Source organism: Triticum aestivum, chromosome 7B (genome assembly GCF_018294505.1).
Source record: "Triticum aestivum cultivar Chinese Spring chromosome 7B, IWGSC CS RefSeq v2.1, whole genome shotgun sequence".
Lineage (NCBI taxonomy): Eukaryota > Viridiplantae > Streptophyta > Magnoliopsida > Poales > Poaceae > Triticum > Triticum aestivum.
Genome location: NC_057813.1, coordinates 686,360,196 through 686,374,885, shown reverse-complemented (window position 1 = coordinate 686,374,885; position 14,690 = coordinate 686,360,196). Strand labels below are relative to the sequence as shown.

At 45.3% G+C, this 14,690-nt stretch overlaps 1 protein-coding gene across 1 annotated transcript; it reads right to left on the bottom strand.

Moving 5' to 3' along the window:
- Positions 1 to 12,044: 12,044 nt before the first annotated feature.
- On the bottom strand, positions 12,045 to 13,400 carry LOC123158468 (aspartyl protease family protein 2-like). The gene has a single exon (XM_044576448.1). The coding sequence runs from the start codon at positions 13,350 to 13,352 to the stop codon at positions 12,045 to 12,047; it is 1,308 nt and encodes a 435-aa protein (XP_044432383.1). The 5' UTR covers positions 13,353 to 13,400.
- Positions 13,401 to 14,690: the final 1,290 nt, after the last annotated feature.

Sequence of the window (14,690 nt, the reverse complement as noted above, 5' to 3'; positions counted from 1 at the left end):
AAAAAATTCATCTAATTAACATTTATATATACATTCATCTAAAAGTATAAAAAACTAAAAGACAAAAAATAATTCATCTAATTAACTTGTGTGTGTGTGTGTGTGCGGCCATGGCGGGGCAGGGACTCACAGCGGGCGACGGCTGGCGAGGCGAGGCGACGGGGGGCGGCGACCAGGGCGGTGATGGGGACAGCCATGGGCGGCGACGGGGGGCGGCGGCGATGTCGATGGAAGCAGAGGAGACGAAGAAGAGAAGAAGAAACTGAAATTTTCATAAGTGTTGTATATATAGGAGGGACCTTTAGTCCTAGCTGAAGCCACCAACTGGGACTAAAGGTCAAATTTGGCCAGGCCAAGCGGCGGGAAGCGCAGGCCTTTAGTCCCGGTTGGTGGCTCCAACCGGGACTAAAGGTCCCCCCCCCTTTAGTCGTGGTTGGAGCCACCAACCGGGACTAAAGGTGGTGCGCTGCCACCCATGGTGTACAAAGATTAGTCCCACCTCGCCGAGCGAAGGGCTGCTGATACGTCTCCAACATATCTATAATTTATGAAGTATTCATGCTATTATATTATCTGTTTTGGATGTTTATGGGCTTTATTATACACTTTTATATTATTTTTGGAACTAACCTATTAACCGGAGGCCCAGTCCAAATTGTTGTTTTCTTGCCTATTTGAGTGTCTCGAAGAAAATGAATATCAATTGGAGTCCAAACGGAATGAAACCATCGGGACAGTTATTTTTGGAACGGAAGCAATCCAGGAGACTTGGAGTGGACGTCAGGGAAGGTTCGGGGAAACCACAAGGCAGGGAGGCGCGCCCTACCCCCCGGGTGCGCCCCCCACCCTCGTGGCCCCCTCGTGGCTCCCCTGGCCGACTTCTTTCGCCTATATATATCCATATACCCTAAAAACATCCAGGAATACCATAGATCGGGAGTTCTGCCGCCGCAAGCCTCTATAGCCACCAAAAACCAATCGGGACCCTGTTCCGGCACCCTGCCGGAGGGGGAATCCATCACCGCTGGTCATCTTCATCATCCTGACGCTCTCCATGCGAGGAGGGAGTAGTTCACCCTCGGGGCTGAGGGTATGTACTGGTAGCTATGTGTTTGATCTCTCTCTCTCTCTCTCTCTCTCTCTCTCGTGTTTTAGATATGGCACGATCTTGATGTATCGCGAGCTTTGCTATTGTAGTTGGATCTTATGATGTTTCTCCCCCTCTACTCTCTTGTAATGGATTGAGTTTTCCCTTTGAAGTTATCTTATCGGATTGAGTCTTAAGGATTTGAGAACACTTGATGTATGTCTTGCATGTGCTTATCTGTGGTGACAATGGGATATCACGTGATCTGCTTGATGTATGTTTTGGTGATCAACTTGCGGGTTCACCTTGTGAACTTATGCATAGGGGTTGGCACACGTTTTCGTATTGACTCTCTGCTAGAAACTCTGAGGCACTCTTTGAAGTACTTTGTGTTGGTTTGAATAGCTGAATCTGAGATTGTGTGATGCATATCGTATAATCATACCCACGAATACTTGAGGTGACATTGGAATATCTAGGTAACATTAGGGTTTTGGTTGATTTGTATCTTAAGGTGTTATTCTAGTATGAACTCTAGGATATATTGAACGAAAAGAATAGCTTCATGTTATTTTATTACGGACTCTTGAATAGATCGATCAGAAACAATAGCTTTGAGGTGGTATCGTACCCTACCATAATCTCTTCGTTTGTTCTCTGCTATTTGTGACATTGGAGTGACTCTTTGTTGCATGTTGAGGGATGGTTATATGATCTAATTATGTTATTATTGTTGAGAGAACTTGCACTAGCGAAAGTATGAACCCTAGGCCTTGTTTCCTAGCATTGCAATACCGTTTACGCTCACTTTTATCATTAGTTACCCTACTGTTTTTATATTTTCAGATTACAAAAATCTATATCTACCATCCATATTGCACTTGTATCACCATCTCTTCGCCGAACTAGTGCACCTATACAATTTACCATTGTATTGGGTGTATTAGGGACACAAGAGACACTTTGTTATTTGCTTGCAGGGTTGCTTGAGAGAGACCATCTATATCCTACGCCTACCACAGATTGATAAACCTTAGGTCATCCACTTGAGGGAGATTTGCTACTGTCCTACAAACCTCTGCACTTGGAGGCCCAACAACGTCTACAAGAAGAAGGTTGTGTAGTAGACATCAAGCTCTTTTCTTGCACCGTTACCGGGGAGGCGATTGCTTGAAGGTATATCTTTAGATCTTGCAATCGAATCTTTTAGTTTCTTGTTTTATCACTAGTTTAGTCTATAAAAGAAAACTACAAAAAAATGGAATTGAGTTTGCCTCATATGCTTCATCTTTTTAATATCTTTCGTGAGAATGATGGAAAGGAAAATTGTGCTCAATTGCTAGAGGAAGAATGCATTAAAATGTTTGGTACTAGATCTTTGTATGATGAGCATGATTGCAATGTTGTTAGTATGAATTCCTAGAATATCCTCAATGCTAATGATATGCAAAGCCACAAGCTTGGGGAAGCTATGTTTGATGAAGATGATATTTTTTGTCCCCCAAGTTTTGATGAGAATATTTATTATAATGAAAGCATGCCTCCTATTTATGATGATTATATTGATGAAAGTGGGTTTGGAAGAGTGTCAACTTTAGGAAGTAATGATCCCACTATTTTGGAGGATGTTGAATATTATTGTGATAATTATGAAAGTGGATTTGGAGAGGTCATGACTTTATTTAGTGATGAATCCACTATTTCGGAAGAGGTTCCAATTGATTATGAGAATAAAGTTGCTATCTATGATGATTATTGTGATGACTTGTATGCTATTAAGAATAATGATAACCATGAAACTTGTCATCATGATTTTTATTTTCAATTGATTATGCCTCACATGATAATTATTTTGTTGACTTTGCTCCCAGCAAATTTATGAAACTACTGTTGTTGGTTTAGGCAAACACCTCACAGTACTCAAAAGTACAGTTTTGTAGAAACCATAGTATTCTGATTGTGCTAGTAAGATTCAGTTTATGTAAATTTAGTAGATGAACTAGTAGGATCCTTCTGCTGAACTAAAGATTCTATTTGCCTCACATTTTTGTCGGTTACACTTTCCCAGATTATGTAAATTTAGTAAGAACTACTAAGAGTTAAATCAACTGTATGGGAAGCATTAACATAGGTGCTCCTCTGTCGTGCTGCTACATACTTGGTACTTCGACCTTCTCCACCGATTAGTGAGCTCCGCCATCGAGCGTAGCTCCTGTGCTGTGTTGCTGTTCTAGCCAAAGGTTTTCTCTTAATTTTTATACATCTACATCCCCTCCTATGATGCTAGCTGAAGCACCTTGTTGAGTTATTTTGGAATCTTTTATGCACTTTTCTGTTGAGTGCCTTTGTTTTAAACTATGAGATACGCCTATGTTTAATTCTGAAATCTTAATGCAATCTTATGTTGTTCCACCGAGATTGATTTGCCTATGTTTTTCCTAGTAGTGACTTCTCCGACCTCGAGGAGCTCCGGGTCATCCACGATTGCTTTAGTGTACAATGTACACCATGACTGCTTCCATAACAGTTACTATATTTAATTGAGGAAAACTGATCCAACATGTCTTATGTGGTGGCGACGATGATGGTAGAGAGGTTCATGGACTAGACGGTGTCGTGGCTGCCGATGTATAGAGAAGCGAAGCTGCTGCCCGTTCTCTACCTCTGTCACCCCAGCACACGGGTAAGTAGTCGACCAGACACCCCGAGCCTGAGAGATGACCAACATTCAGATATACTTGATTCAATATGTGGCCAATTCTGAATCTGAATCTTAATGATGCTTGGGTTTCAGAGTGCGGGGAGCGGGGCATGTGTACGATGGCTTCCTCCATCCAGTGGTGGCGAGGCACGAGGACGACATAGACCGGTCCAGTTGGAGCTGAGGGCCAGAGCGAGGGACGTGACTGCGTCGCAACTCAAGGCGGCGGCTGCCGTCAGTCAGGTGTGGCTCTTCGAGGCTATCCAGTGTGTTCCGTCGCAGCTGCAGGCCGCAAGTTCAGCCCGGGCAGGCGCCGCACATTGACAAGTGGTCCAATTTTCGGATCAGGCCATAACAACTTACGTAGGTAGTTGCTTATGTAACTGTGCGATAGAGTGGAATTATACATGAGTTGCTGCTACAATGAGGAACGTAGTTGCTTATGTAACTGTGTGATAGAATGGAAATATACATGAGTTGTTGCTACAATGAGGAACTAAAGAAGATACAGAAACTGTGTGCTAGAATGAATTTGGTTGATTTTAGTTTTTTTAATTCCCAATAAGCTAGTAGTAGCGTGGGGATAAAATGCCATGCTACTAGTATTTAGGATACTAGTAGCGTTGGCACTATAGACACGCTACTACTATGTCATTAGTAGTAGCGCAGGTCCATAATAGCAGTAGCGAGGGTTCGACCCACGCTACTACTAACTTTTAGCTGTAGCGCGATACTAGTAGCGCGGGTACCCGCGCTACTAGTAGCCATTTACCCGCGCTGCTAGTAGCCTTTTCCCTAGTAGTGATAGTGGATACTAGAGATCAAACCCTAACAAAACTAACTTGATTACATGGTAAATCTCATCCAACCCATCACCGTCCAGCGAGCCTATGATGGAATTACTCACGCACGGCGGTGAGCATCATGAAATTGGTGATGGAGGATGGTTGATGATGACGACGGTGACGAATCCCCCTCTCCGGAGCCCCGGATGGACTCCAGATCAGCTCTCCCGAGAGAGATTAGGGCTTGGCGGCGGCTCCATATCGTAAAACGCGATGAAACTTTCTCCTTTGATTTTTTTCTCCCCGAACGTGAATATATGGAGTTGGAGTTGAGGTCGGTGGAGGTCCAGGGGGCCCACGAGATAGGGGGCGCGCCCTATAGGGGGGACGCGCCCCCTGTCTCGTGGACATGGTGTGGGACCCCTGGTGTATTTCTTTCTCCCAATAATTCTTATTAATTCCAAAAAGTGCCTCCGTAGATTTTTAGGACATTCCGAAAACTTTTCTTTTCTACACATAAAACAACATCATGGCAGTTCTGCTGAAAACAGCGTACAGTCCGGGTTAGTTTCATTCAAATCATGCAAGTTAGAGTCCAAAACAAGGGCAAAAGTGTTTGGAAAAGTAGATACGTTGGAGACGTATCAATAGCGCGCATGCACCTGTGAGAGTCCTTGCCTGTCCACGAGACATTTTCCCATGCCGCCGTTGCGCGGGAGGACATCTCTGCTGTATTCGCGATGCGGCGGGACATCTCTGCTGCTTCCGTGGTGTGGACGGACCAGTCTACTGCATCGACAGCGTGGCGGGACCTTTGTGCTGCTTCGGCGGCACGGCGGGACCTCTATGATGCTACAGCCGCGCGGCGGGACATGTCGGCTGCTTTCATGGCGAGGCGGGACATCTCTCGTGCTTCCGCTTCAATGCTCGCCTCTTCCTGGTAGTGATCTCTCGACCCAGAACTCATGCGGGCCATGGCAGATGCAAGGGAACGATGATGAAAAGACTTTTTGTTTTTGTGGATGAGTAGTTGAGAGGAGGAATGTGCAGTCATCTTGGAGTAAGTAGTATTTATAACCGAGTACTAATACGCTGCTAAGTGGAAAACCGTTTAGGTTTTGATCGGTGTGAACAAGTTTTGATCGGTGTGAACAGTAATTGTGAATGTGGAGGGAAGCAAGTTCGAAATTTATTGACGGTTCATATTTCGAAGTGCGGTACGATTACCGGAAGGCGTAAAGTGGGCATGTGTTCTCGACCGCGTACGTGGCATTTGCACCATAGGGTGCACGGCAATAGGCGATGTCAGCAAACGTCTTGTTCCATCAACCGTGCGCTCTCGTTATTACCATCGCACACGCTTCTTTTAGTTAGAATGTGTGCCCGTCTAGCACACATGTTGATCTATCTAACTGTTTCTGTTTGTTGTGGCTAATCGCAAACAGTTTATCCGTGTGAAGTGTATGTTGTATATTGCACACACCTTGATCTGGCTGACCGTTTCTTTTGTGTTGCCTAATCAGAAACAGTTCATCCGAGTGAACTGTATGCCATATATCGTACACACCTTCATCTGGCTGCCCATTCTTGTTGTTCCGCCTCATCAAAAACAGTTTATCCGAGTGAACTGTATGCCGTATATCGCACACGCCTTCATCTGGTTGCATGTTTCTGTTGTTCTGCCTCATCGCAAACAGTTCACTGAACTCAACCGTATGCCTTCGCACACGCAACTAAAATCTGAACCGTGTTTGATGTATCCGTCATCGCAAACGTTTTGCATCTTTTTTGACAGTTTTTTTTAAATCACCGTTTGCGATTAATGCATCGCACATAATTTCGTCGAAGGGTCTCTGATCGTAGTGTCGCGTTAGCAGCATTCTGCAGAAATGACAGGGCCATCATCTCCGCGATATCTACAGCGGGATAGAGGAGAAACGAACAAGAAAAATCGCTCCGCCGCCACCTTCCTAGGGCAGGCGCGGCTTCACCGGCGCCCCATCCGGTGACGGCGCAGCGATGGAGGACGGGGATAGGAGGTCTGGCGGCGCGGCTAGGGTTACCCCCGTGCCACCAAAGGAGGGCGACGCGGGGGCGGGGGCGGACGAATAGACACAGCTTGGTTCATATGAACCACCAGATGTATTCCAAAACACTAGATCGTCGTGGTGGGGCGAGTGACGAATCAAATAGGATGTCCTGGTATACTCTATGCGCTGGGGACATATGATTGGCTCACGGGCCTCCGCAAGGTAAAGAAGTTGTTTAAAATTATTTTAGCCTACTTATGAAGGTATTATTTCGTTTGTAGAGATCGATCTATTTTGTTTGTAGGTGCACTCTCAATATAGTTTATTTTTCCTTTTATTTCACAAACAGACAATTAACCACGTCAAATTGGGTTGTTCGCTAAAAAACAGGAGATCAATCATGCTCGCCGGTATCATCATTGCAGTTCTCGGGGGCGGAGTAGACTCTGGCGGCAAGGTCGTACACTTTTGTGGAATTATTTTTCAAACATTTCACCTTTTTCAGAAAAAATAAAAATCACTAGATGTACTCCAAAACACTAGGTCGTGGTGGTAGGGCGAGTGATGATATACCAATGCCGAAGTAACAAGATGAATGAATCGAACACGGTGTCCTGGAATGATACTCTATGCGATGGCGCCATATGATTGGCTCACGGTACTCCGCAGGGCAGCGGAGTTGTTTAAAATGAGTTTCAGCCTACTTGCAAAGACATTACTTCGTTTGTACATAGAGTACATATTTGATCTCCCCAGGTTCTCGAGCGACTAGGTTTTCCGCTGGTCCGCCCCCGGCCGCCTCCTTGGCGGCGGTGCGGGGACCAGCGTTTTGCTGTCCCAGGTTGATGCCTTGAGGTGTCGGCTCTGGTTTTCTCTCTCCACTGCGGGTTTGTGGCCACTTCAGGTGGTGCCGTAGTAGAATAAATTTCCTGGCTGATCTCCTTGATCGGTTCAGTTTGTTGTGCTTGGGAGTCTGAGTTCTCGCAAGGAATTTGTGATATTGCCCTGCCCAGAGTGGTAGTGCTGCAATCGGAGTCTGAGTTTTTGTAGGGAAGTTGTGATCCATCAGTGAAGGGGTGGAGAGGAGAATTCACGGTCAAGTAGGGACAGAGGTTGGGGACAGAAGCAACAGGTTCCTCGAGTGATCCATTGGCGAACCCCATCGAGGAAGATTACCATCAGCAATGAAAATCATCGGATGGAATTGCCGTGGCCTTCATAAGGCTGCGACAGTTCGTGCGTTACTGGACATCCAAAAGCGGAGGGCAGCGGATGTTATTTTCTTATCAGAAACACATCTTGAAGAATGGGCTGCAGAATCTTTGAAACGAAGGCTCAAGATGGATCATTAGGAGGTTGTGGAGAGCGATGGAAGAAGTGGTGGCCTTCTTTTGTTATGGAAGAAAGAAGTGGTGATTTCTTTGAGACATAAGACACTTAACTATATAGAAGCTTTTGTTGGTAGTGGTCAAAAAACATGTGGAGATTAACTAGCATGTATGGAGAGGCAAGATGGAGGGACAAACATTTAACCTGGCAGAGATTAAGAGAATTACGTGCTGTTTGTGATATGCCTTGGATGGTTCTCGGTGATCTCAATGAAATAATGTATCCCTTTGAGAAAGAGGGAGGCAACGTCAGACCAGAGAGGTATATGCAAGCTTTTAGAGATGCGGTGCAGGATTGTAACCTTACAGATTTTGGGTATGTTGGAGATCGCTATACTTGGCAGAGAGGAAACATTCGTGAACGGCTTGATCGTGCACTTACTAATGAGATGTGGAATGACAAATTTAACAATGCTGTGTTGGAGAATTTGGAGTATAGCAGATCGGATCATAGACCTCTCTTGATGCACTGTGATACAACCAGCGAGGAGAGGTTTGGCCCATCTGTTCTGCGGTTTGATGCACGGTGGCTAAAAGAAAAAAACTTTCATGATGTAGTACAAGCTGCATGGGGACCGACACACAGCTTTCTGATGGTAGCCTCGCTGATAAGCTGGCGTTGGTGCATAAAAGGCTACACATGTGGGACAGCTCGGTTTTGAAAAGAAAGAGAAAAAAGCTGAGAAGTACCCAACGTGAGTTAGAAAGAGTTACTAGAGATGCTATGACAGAGGAGAATTTAGCACGGCAGAAAGAACTATTGAGATCGAGAAATTCTTGGAGCAAGAAGAGTTGTATTGGGCTCAGCGTGGACATGTTGATTGGCTGAAGTTTGGTGACCAAAATACAGAGTATTTTCACCATTCGGCTAGTGCAAGAAGGCAACGAAATAAAATAAAAGGTTTGAAAGATGATAATGGTATTTTGCGTGAAAGTATTGGTGAACTTAACCCGATGATCTCTAGCTATTTTTTGGGGTTGTTTAGCACTGAAGTTGATGATGTAGACCCTCTGATCCTTGATAAAGTGGTACCTAGAGTAACTACGGATATGAATGAAGCTCTTAATAAACCGTATACTGCAGAGGATGTGAGAAAGGCTTTGTTTTCCATCGGAGACTTGAAGGCGCCAGGTACGGATGGGCTTCATGCCATTTTCATCAAAAAATGTTGGCATATCATCGGAAATTCTCTTTGCAATGAAGTTCTTTTGGCTATTAATAACAAGGTAATTCCTAAAGGGTGGAATGATATTGTTATTGTTTTAATTCCAAAGGTCGAAAGTCCAGAAAAAAATTACCCAGTTTAGACCTATCAGTTTATGTAATGTTCTTTATAAGGTCATCTCGAAAATGATAGCGATGAGACTGAAGCATGTTCTAGATGACATAATTTCACCTGTCCAGAGTGCCTTCGTGCCAGGCCGTATGATTACTGATAACATCCTCGTGGCTTATGAGTGTATGCATATGCTTAAAAATAAGAAGAAGGGAAAAGATGGGTACTGTGCGGTGAAACTTGACATGCATAAAGCATATGATCGTGTTGAATGGATTTTTCTGGAAAAGATGCTAATACGACTGGGTTTTTCTAGTGAGTTTGTGGAGTTACTGATGGCATGTGTTAAATCAGTAAAATATAAGGTGCGTTTTAATGACGAGGAGACTGATGAATTTATTCCTACAAGGGGTCTCAGGCAGGGAGACCCGCTATCCCCATATTTATTCCTGATTTGTGCAGAGGGTTTATCAAGTTTATTGGCTCATCAAGAGGAGGTTCATGGCATTGAAGTGGTAAGGGTGTGCAGAAATGCACCATCGGTTTCTCATTTACTTTTCGCCGATGATTCCCTGATCCTTATGAAGGCAAATTTAATTAATGCAACCTCGTTGAGACATGTTCTTGATCAATATTGTGCAAGCTCGGGACAAATGGTCAGTGATGCAAAGTGTAGTATTTTCTTCAGTCCTAATGTTGATGTCGAAGTAAAGGCTGCAGTTTGTGCCCAGCTGAATATTATGACGGAGGCAATTTCGGATAAATACCTCGGCCTTCCTGCAATGGTGGGGGCAGATAGAAGTGATAGTTTTATTCATCTTCTTGAGAGAGTAATAAAGCGACTAAAGGTATGGCGGGAAAAGTTTCTTTCGGTGGGTGGCAAAGAAATTTTATTGAAGGCTGTTATTCAGTCTCTACCTGTTTTTGCTATGGCAGCTTTTAATATTCCCAAAAAGATTTGTAAGCTCATAACAGACGAAATGTCTAGCTTTTGGTGGGGAGATACTGAAGAACAAAAGAAAATGCATTGGTGGGCATGGTGGAAGATGTGTGTACCAAAAAAGAACGGTATGGGGTTTAGGGACTTGCACGCTTTTAATCTCGCTATGTTAGCAAAGCAAAGTTGGAGGTTGATCATAAAACCAAATTCTTTGTGTGCGACTGTTCTCAGAGCTAAGTATTACCCCGATGGCAATTTACTGAAAGCGGGTCCGAAGAAGGGATCCTCTTTTACTTGGCAGAGCATAATTGCTGGGCTACGCACATTTATGAGAGGACACATATGGAGAGTTGGTACTGGAGCAAACGTCAACATATGGGAGGACCATTGGGTGCCTATCAGTCCGAACAGGAAAGTAATAACTGTGAAAGGACAAAGACTTCTGCAGAATGTAGATGATTTAATTGATCCCTTTACAGGACAGTGGGATGAGGCTTTGATTAGAGATAATTTTATTTGGGTGGATGTGGAAAGAATTTTAAAATCCCTTTGAGCCCTAACATGACTGAAGATTTTGTGGCATGGCAGTATACAAAGTCGTTCTCGTTCTCGGTTCGATCAGCTTATTATGTGGAATGGGAACATCAATTTGGTGCTCAAACTAGGTGGGGGGATGGCCAAGGAGCTATGCATGCAAACCCGGTATGGGATATTTTGTGGAAGATACAAATTCCAAGTAAGGTGAAAATTTTCGCCTGGCGTGCTTTACATGGTATTGTCCCAGGGATGTCGATCTTGGCAAACAGACACATCAAGGTACAGCCTCAATGCCCAGTATGCAAGCAAGGGGCGGAAGATATGCGGCATCTGATGTTTACATGTGAAAGAGCAAAAGAAGTATGGAAGAAACTGGGGTTACATGAAATAATAGGTGAAGTCATTCAAATTGACAGGTCAGGTAGTGTGATCCTTGAAGAATTACTAACGCAGCCGGCGAGACATTCACCTGTTCTTGGTAGGTTGGGATTCCGGGAGTCTTTGGTCGTTGGGGCTTGGTATATATGGTGGCAGCGACGAGAATTTGTTAAGGGCAAAAATGTCCAAAATCCTTCAGGTACTGCATTCGCTATTCAAGCGATCACAAGTAACTTTTCTCGAGCTGCGGATCAGAAGAAACCGGATAAAGTTATGTGGGTGAAACCTCCAATCAATTCTTATAAATTAAATGTTGACGCCGCTTTTTTTGAAGATGGAACGGGTGCAGCTGCAGCAATTCTTCGAAACAACCGAGGAGAGGCTCTTGCGGGAGCATCCTGGTTGCTTCATCATCTCCTTGATGCAACAACGGCGGAAGCAGTAGCTATTCAGCGAGGACTAGAGTTGGTTGAAGGACTCGGCTGTCATCAGGTCATTGTTGAATCTGACTCATTGGAAGTTATTCAAGCATGCAATGGCGTGATTGAGATTTGGAGCCCCTATACTGCTATTTTGACTGATTGTTTTCAAAAAGCATACCGTATTGGTGCGGTATCCTTCACTCATTGCCCTAGGGAGGCTAATAGATTGGCGCACAATCTTGCTAGACATAGTTTCAATTTAAATTCTACTTTTGTTTGGGATAGTGATCCTCCCAGCTTTTTACTTTCGGACATTGTGGATGATGTAACTTTGATATGAGTTTAATAAAGTGCGCCAAGTAGTTTTCAAAAAAAAATAGAGTACATATTTGACCTATTTTGTTTGTTTGTGCACTCTCATTATAGTTTATTTTTCCTTTTATTTCAAAAACAGACAGTTGACCACGTCAAATCGGGTCGTTCGCTAAAAAACAGAATATCAATCATGCTCGCCGGTGTCGTCATTGCAGTTCTCGGGGGCGAAGTAGACCCTGCTGGCGGCGAGGTCGTACACGAAGCGCGTGCGCCGTTGCTGCATTGCCCCGATGATGGTGATGTCCAGGCTCGGTGACAGGGCGAGGCAAATGTCTTGCTCGTGCACTACAAACAACTGAATCGGTGTGAGCACGAGGTCCTGCTCAAAGTGCAGTGTCACCGTGGGCAACTGCGAAAAGTGGGAGTGCGCCGCGCGGAAGCAGAGGCCGGAGCTGGTGTGGTGCACCGGCAAACCGAGCCTCCTGCCGTGCTCCGCCAGGGCCTGCTCCAGGACATTGTATGCAGCCTGGATCATCACACTCCGAGACGTCCCGACGTCGATCACGGTCCCGCTGTGCCACTTGCCATCGGCGGTCTGTCGGCACCTGAACACCTCCGCCAAGTTGCCGCCCAGCTGCGTCCCGGCGACGCTGATGCCGCTGAGGCTGACAAAGTAGGAGCTATCCTCGGGGTAGAGGATCCTGGTGCTCTTCATGCGCCTCGTGTCCACCGGGATGTCGTTGCCGAACCGGAGGAAGCCGTGCCGTTTCGCCGACCCGAGAAAGAAGAGGCAGTAGGAGAAGCGATGTAAGCCGTGCCGTTGGAGTAACACCGGGACGAGCGACGGATACGTCTTGCCCAGGCCGAGGACGCCGGCGAGCACTCCGTGGCTGACAAAACCCGTGCTGCTGTGCGCGCAGCCAATGATGACGGTGGGAAAGACCGCCGGCGCAGATCCCGTGAAGGATAGGGTCTCGTCACCGAGCACGCCGCTTGCATGTTTGCCACCGGGGCGGATGAGGGTGACGTGGAACTTGCACACGTCGTGCCCCGGGGGTGAACAAAGGCGGCTCGTGGGTGCGAGGTGGCGGAATGACGGGGACATGCGCGGGTGGAAGGGCGGCGGATTTTGCTGAAATGGGCGTTGGATCGGCACGCACTGCATCCACGTCAGGCTGCTGGTCATCTCCATCGCGAGGGTGTACGTGCGGCGGCCATGGCCCGTCCCAACAATGGTGACAACGCTGTACCTCCCTGGGAGAAAGCGTACGTGCGGTCGAAGCGCGGTGGTGTCGTGCCCAACTGGCTCCTTCAGGTGAAGGAAGCCGTCGTCGTCGACATGGATGGTATTGTTCCAGCTGGGGCTCGGAACCATGCGCAGGCTGAATCCGCCGCCGAGGCCTGGTGTTGCATCGTCAACAGTGGCGGTGGTGGGGTGGAGGAGCGCCGCAAGCACCAGAGGGAGGAGGAGAGCGTGAGCGGTGAGCTCCATGGATATATGTTGTAGAAATGCAAAGACACCGACTGGCTAATTAACTTGTGTTGGTCTGTGCATGCAACAATGAGTACGAGTAGTACCCTTTTATAGATGATGAATTGAACTATTGGAGGAGAGTTTGGCAACATTTATTATGAACCAAAAATCTTCCGTTGGGATTTACATATCCCTTGCACACTTCCATGTAGAGAAGGGTTTGGCTGCATTTATTATGAACCAAAAATCCTCTGTTGGGATTTGCATATCCCTTGGACACTTCCATGTAGAGGAGGGTTTGGCTACATTTATTAGACTAGTCATAATGGGTAGTAACATAGAGTAGTAATATGGGCACGTTACTACTCTATGTTACTACCTCTATAGTGGGAAATAACATATGTGTGGTAACATGCAATACTTCATTTATTATGCTATAGACTCATCTTGCCTTGATATGTGTGATGTTACAGTAACTAGCTAAGTTACTAGAACTACCTCTCTCTCCATTAACTCATTGCCACATAGACAAATTTGCTCAGTTGGACTTGAAGTTACTGCTGAAGTTACTCCCACTGTGGCTAGTCTTATGAACCAAAAATCCTTTGTTGGGATATGCGTATCTCTCATACTTCCATGTAGGCTGGTCACAATGGGGAGGAACTTAGGAGTAACATCACACACTCCAATACAACTTTGCTTATGTGGCACATATTTAATGAAGAGAGAGGTGCTTGTGGTAATTAGCTAAGTTACCGGAACATCGCACACTCCAAGAAATAATGAGTCTATAACCTAATAAATACATCGTTGCATGACACTACATAGATGTTCCTACCCACTATGAAGGTAGTAACATAGTCTAGGGAATTGTGTAAGTTACTAGCTTATGTTCTTGCCCATTGTAACCAGCCGTAGAGGAGGGTTTGGCTGCATTTACTATGGACCAAAAATCCTCGGTTGGGATTTGTGTATCCCTCGCACTTCCATGTAGAGGAGGGTTTGGCTGCATTTACTATGAATTGAAAATCTTTAGTTGGGAGTTCCATATACTCCTAGTAAATTAGTTGCATTTAATATGAATCCAAAATACCTTGTTGAGATTTGCATATCCCTTCCACGCCACCATGTAGAAGAGGATATTTCTACAATTATTATGAATCAAAGATATCTTGTGGATATTTGCATATGCTTTGGCCTTTGCACACTTCCATGTACTATAATTACTTTATACTACCTTCTTTCAAGTTTAGACTAGTCAAAGTGGGAGTAACTTAGGTAGTAGCATAATGCACCCCAAGACATATATGCTTATGTGGCATGGAGTTAATGAGGAGAGAGGTATTTGTGGTAACA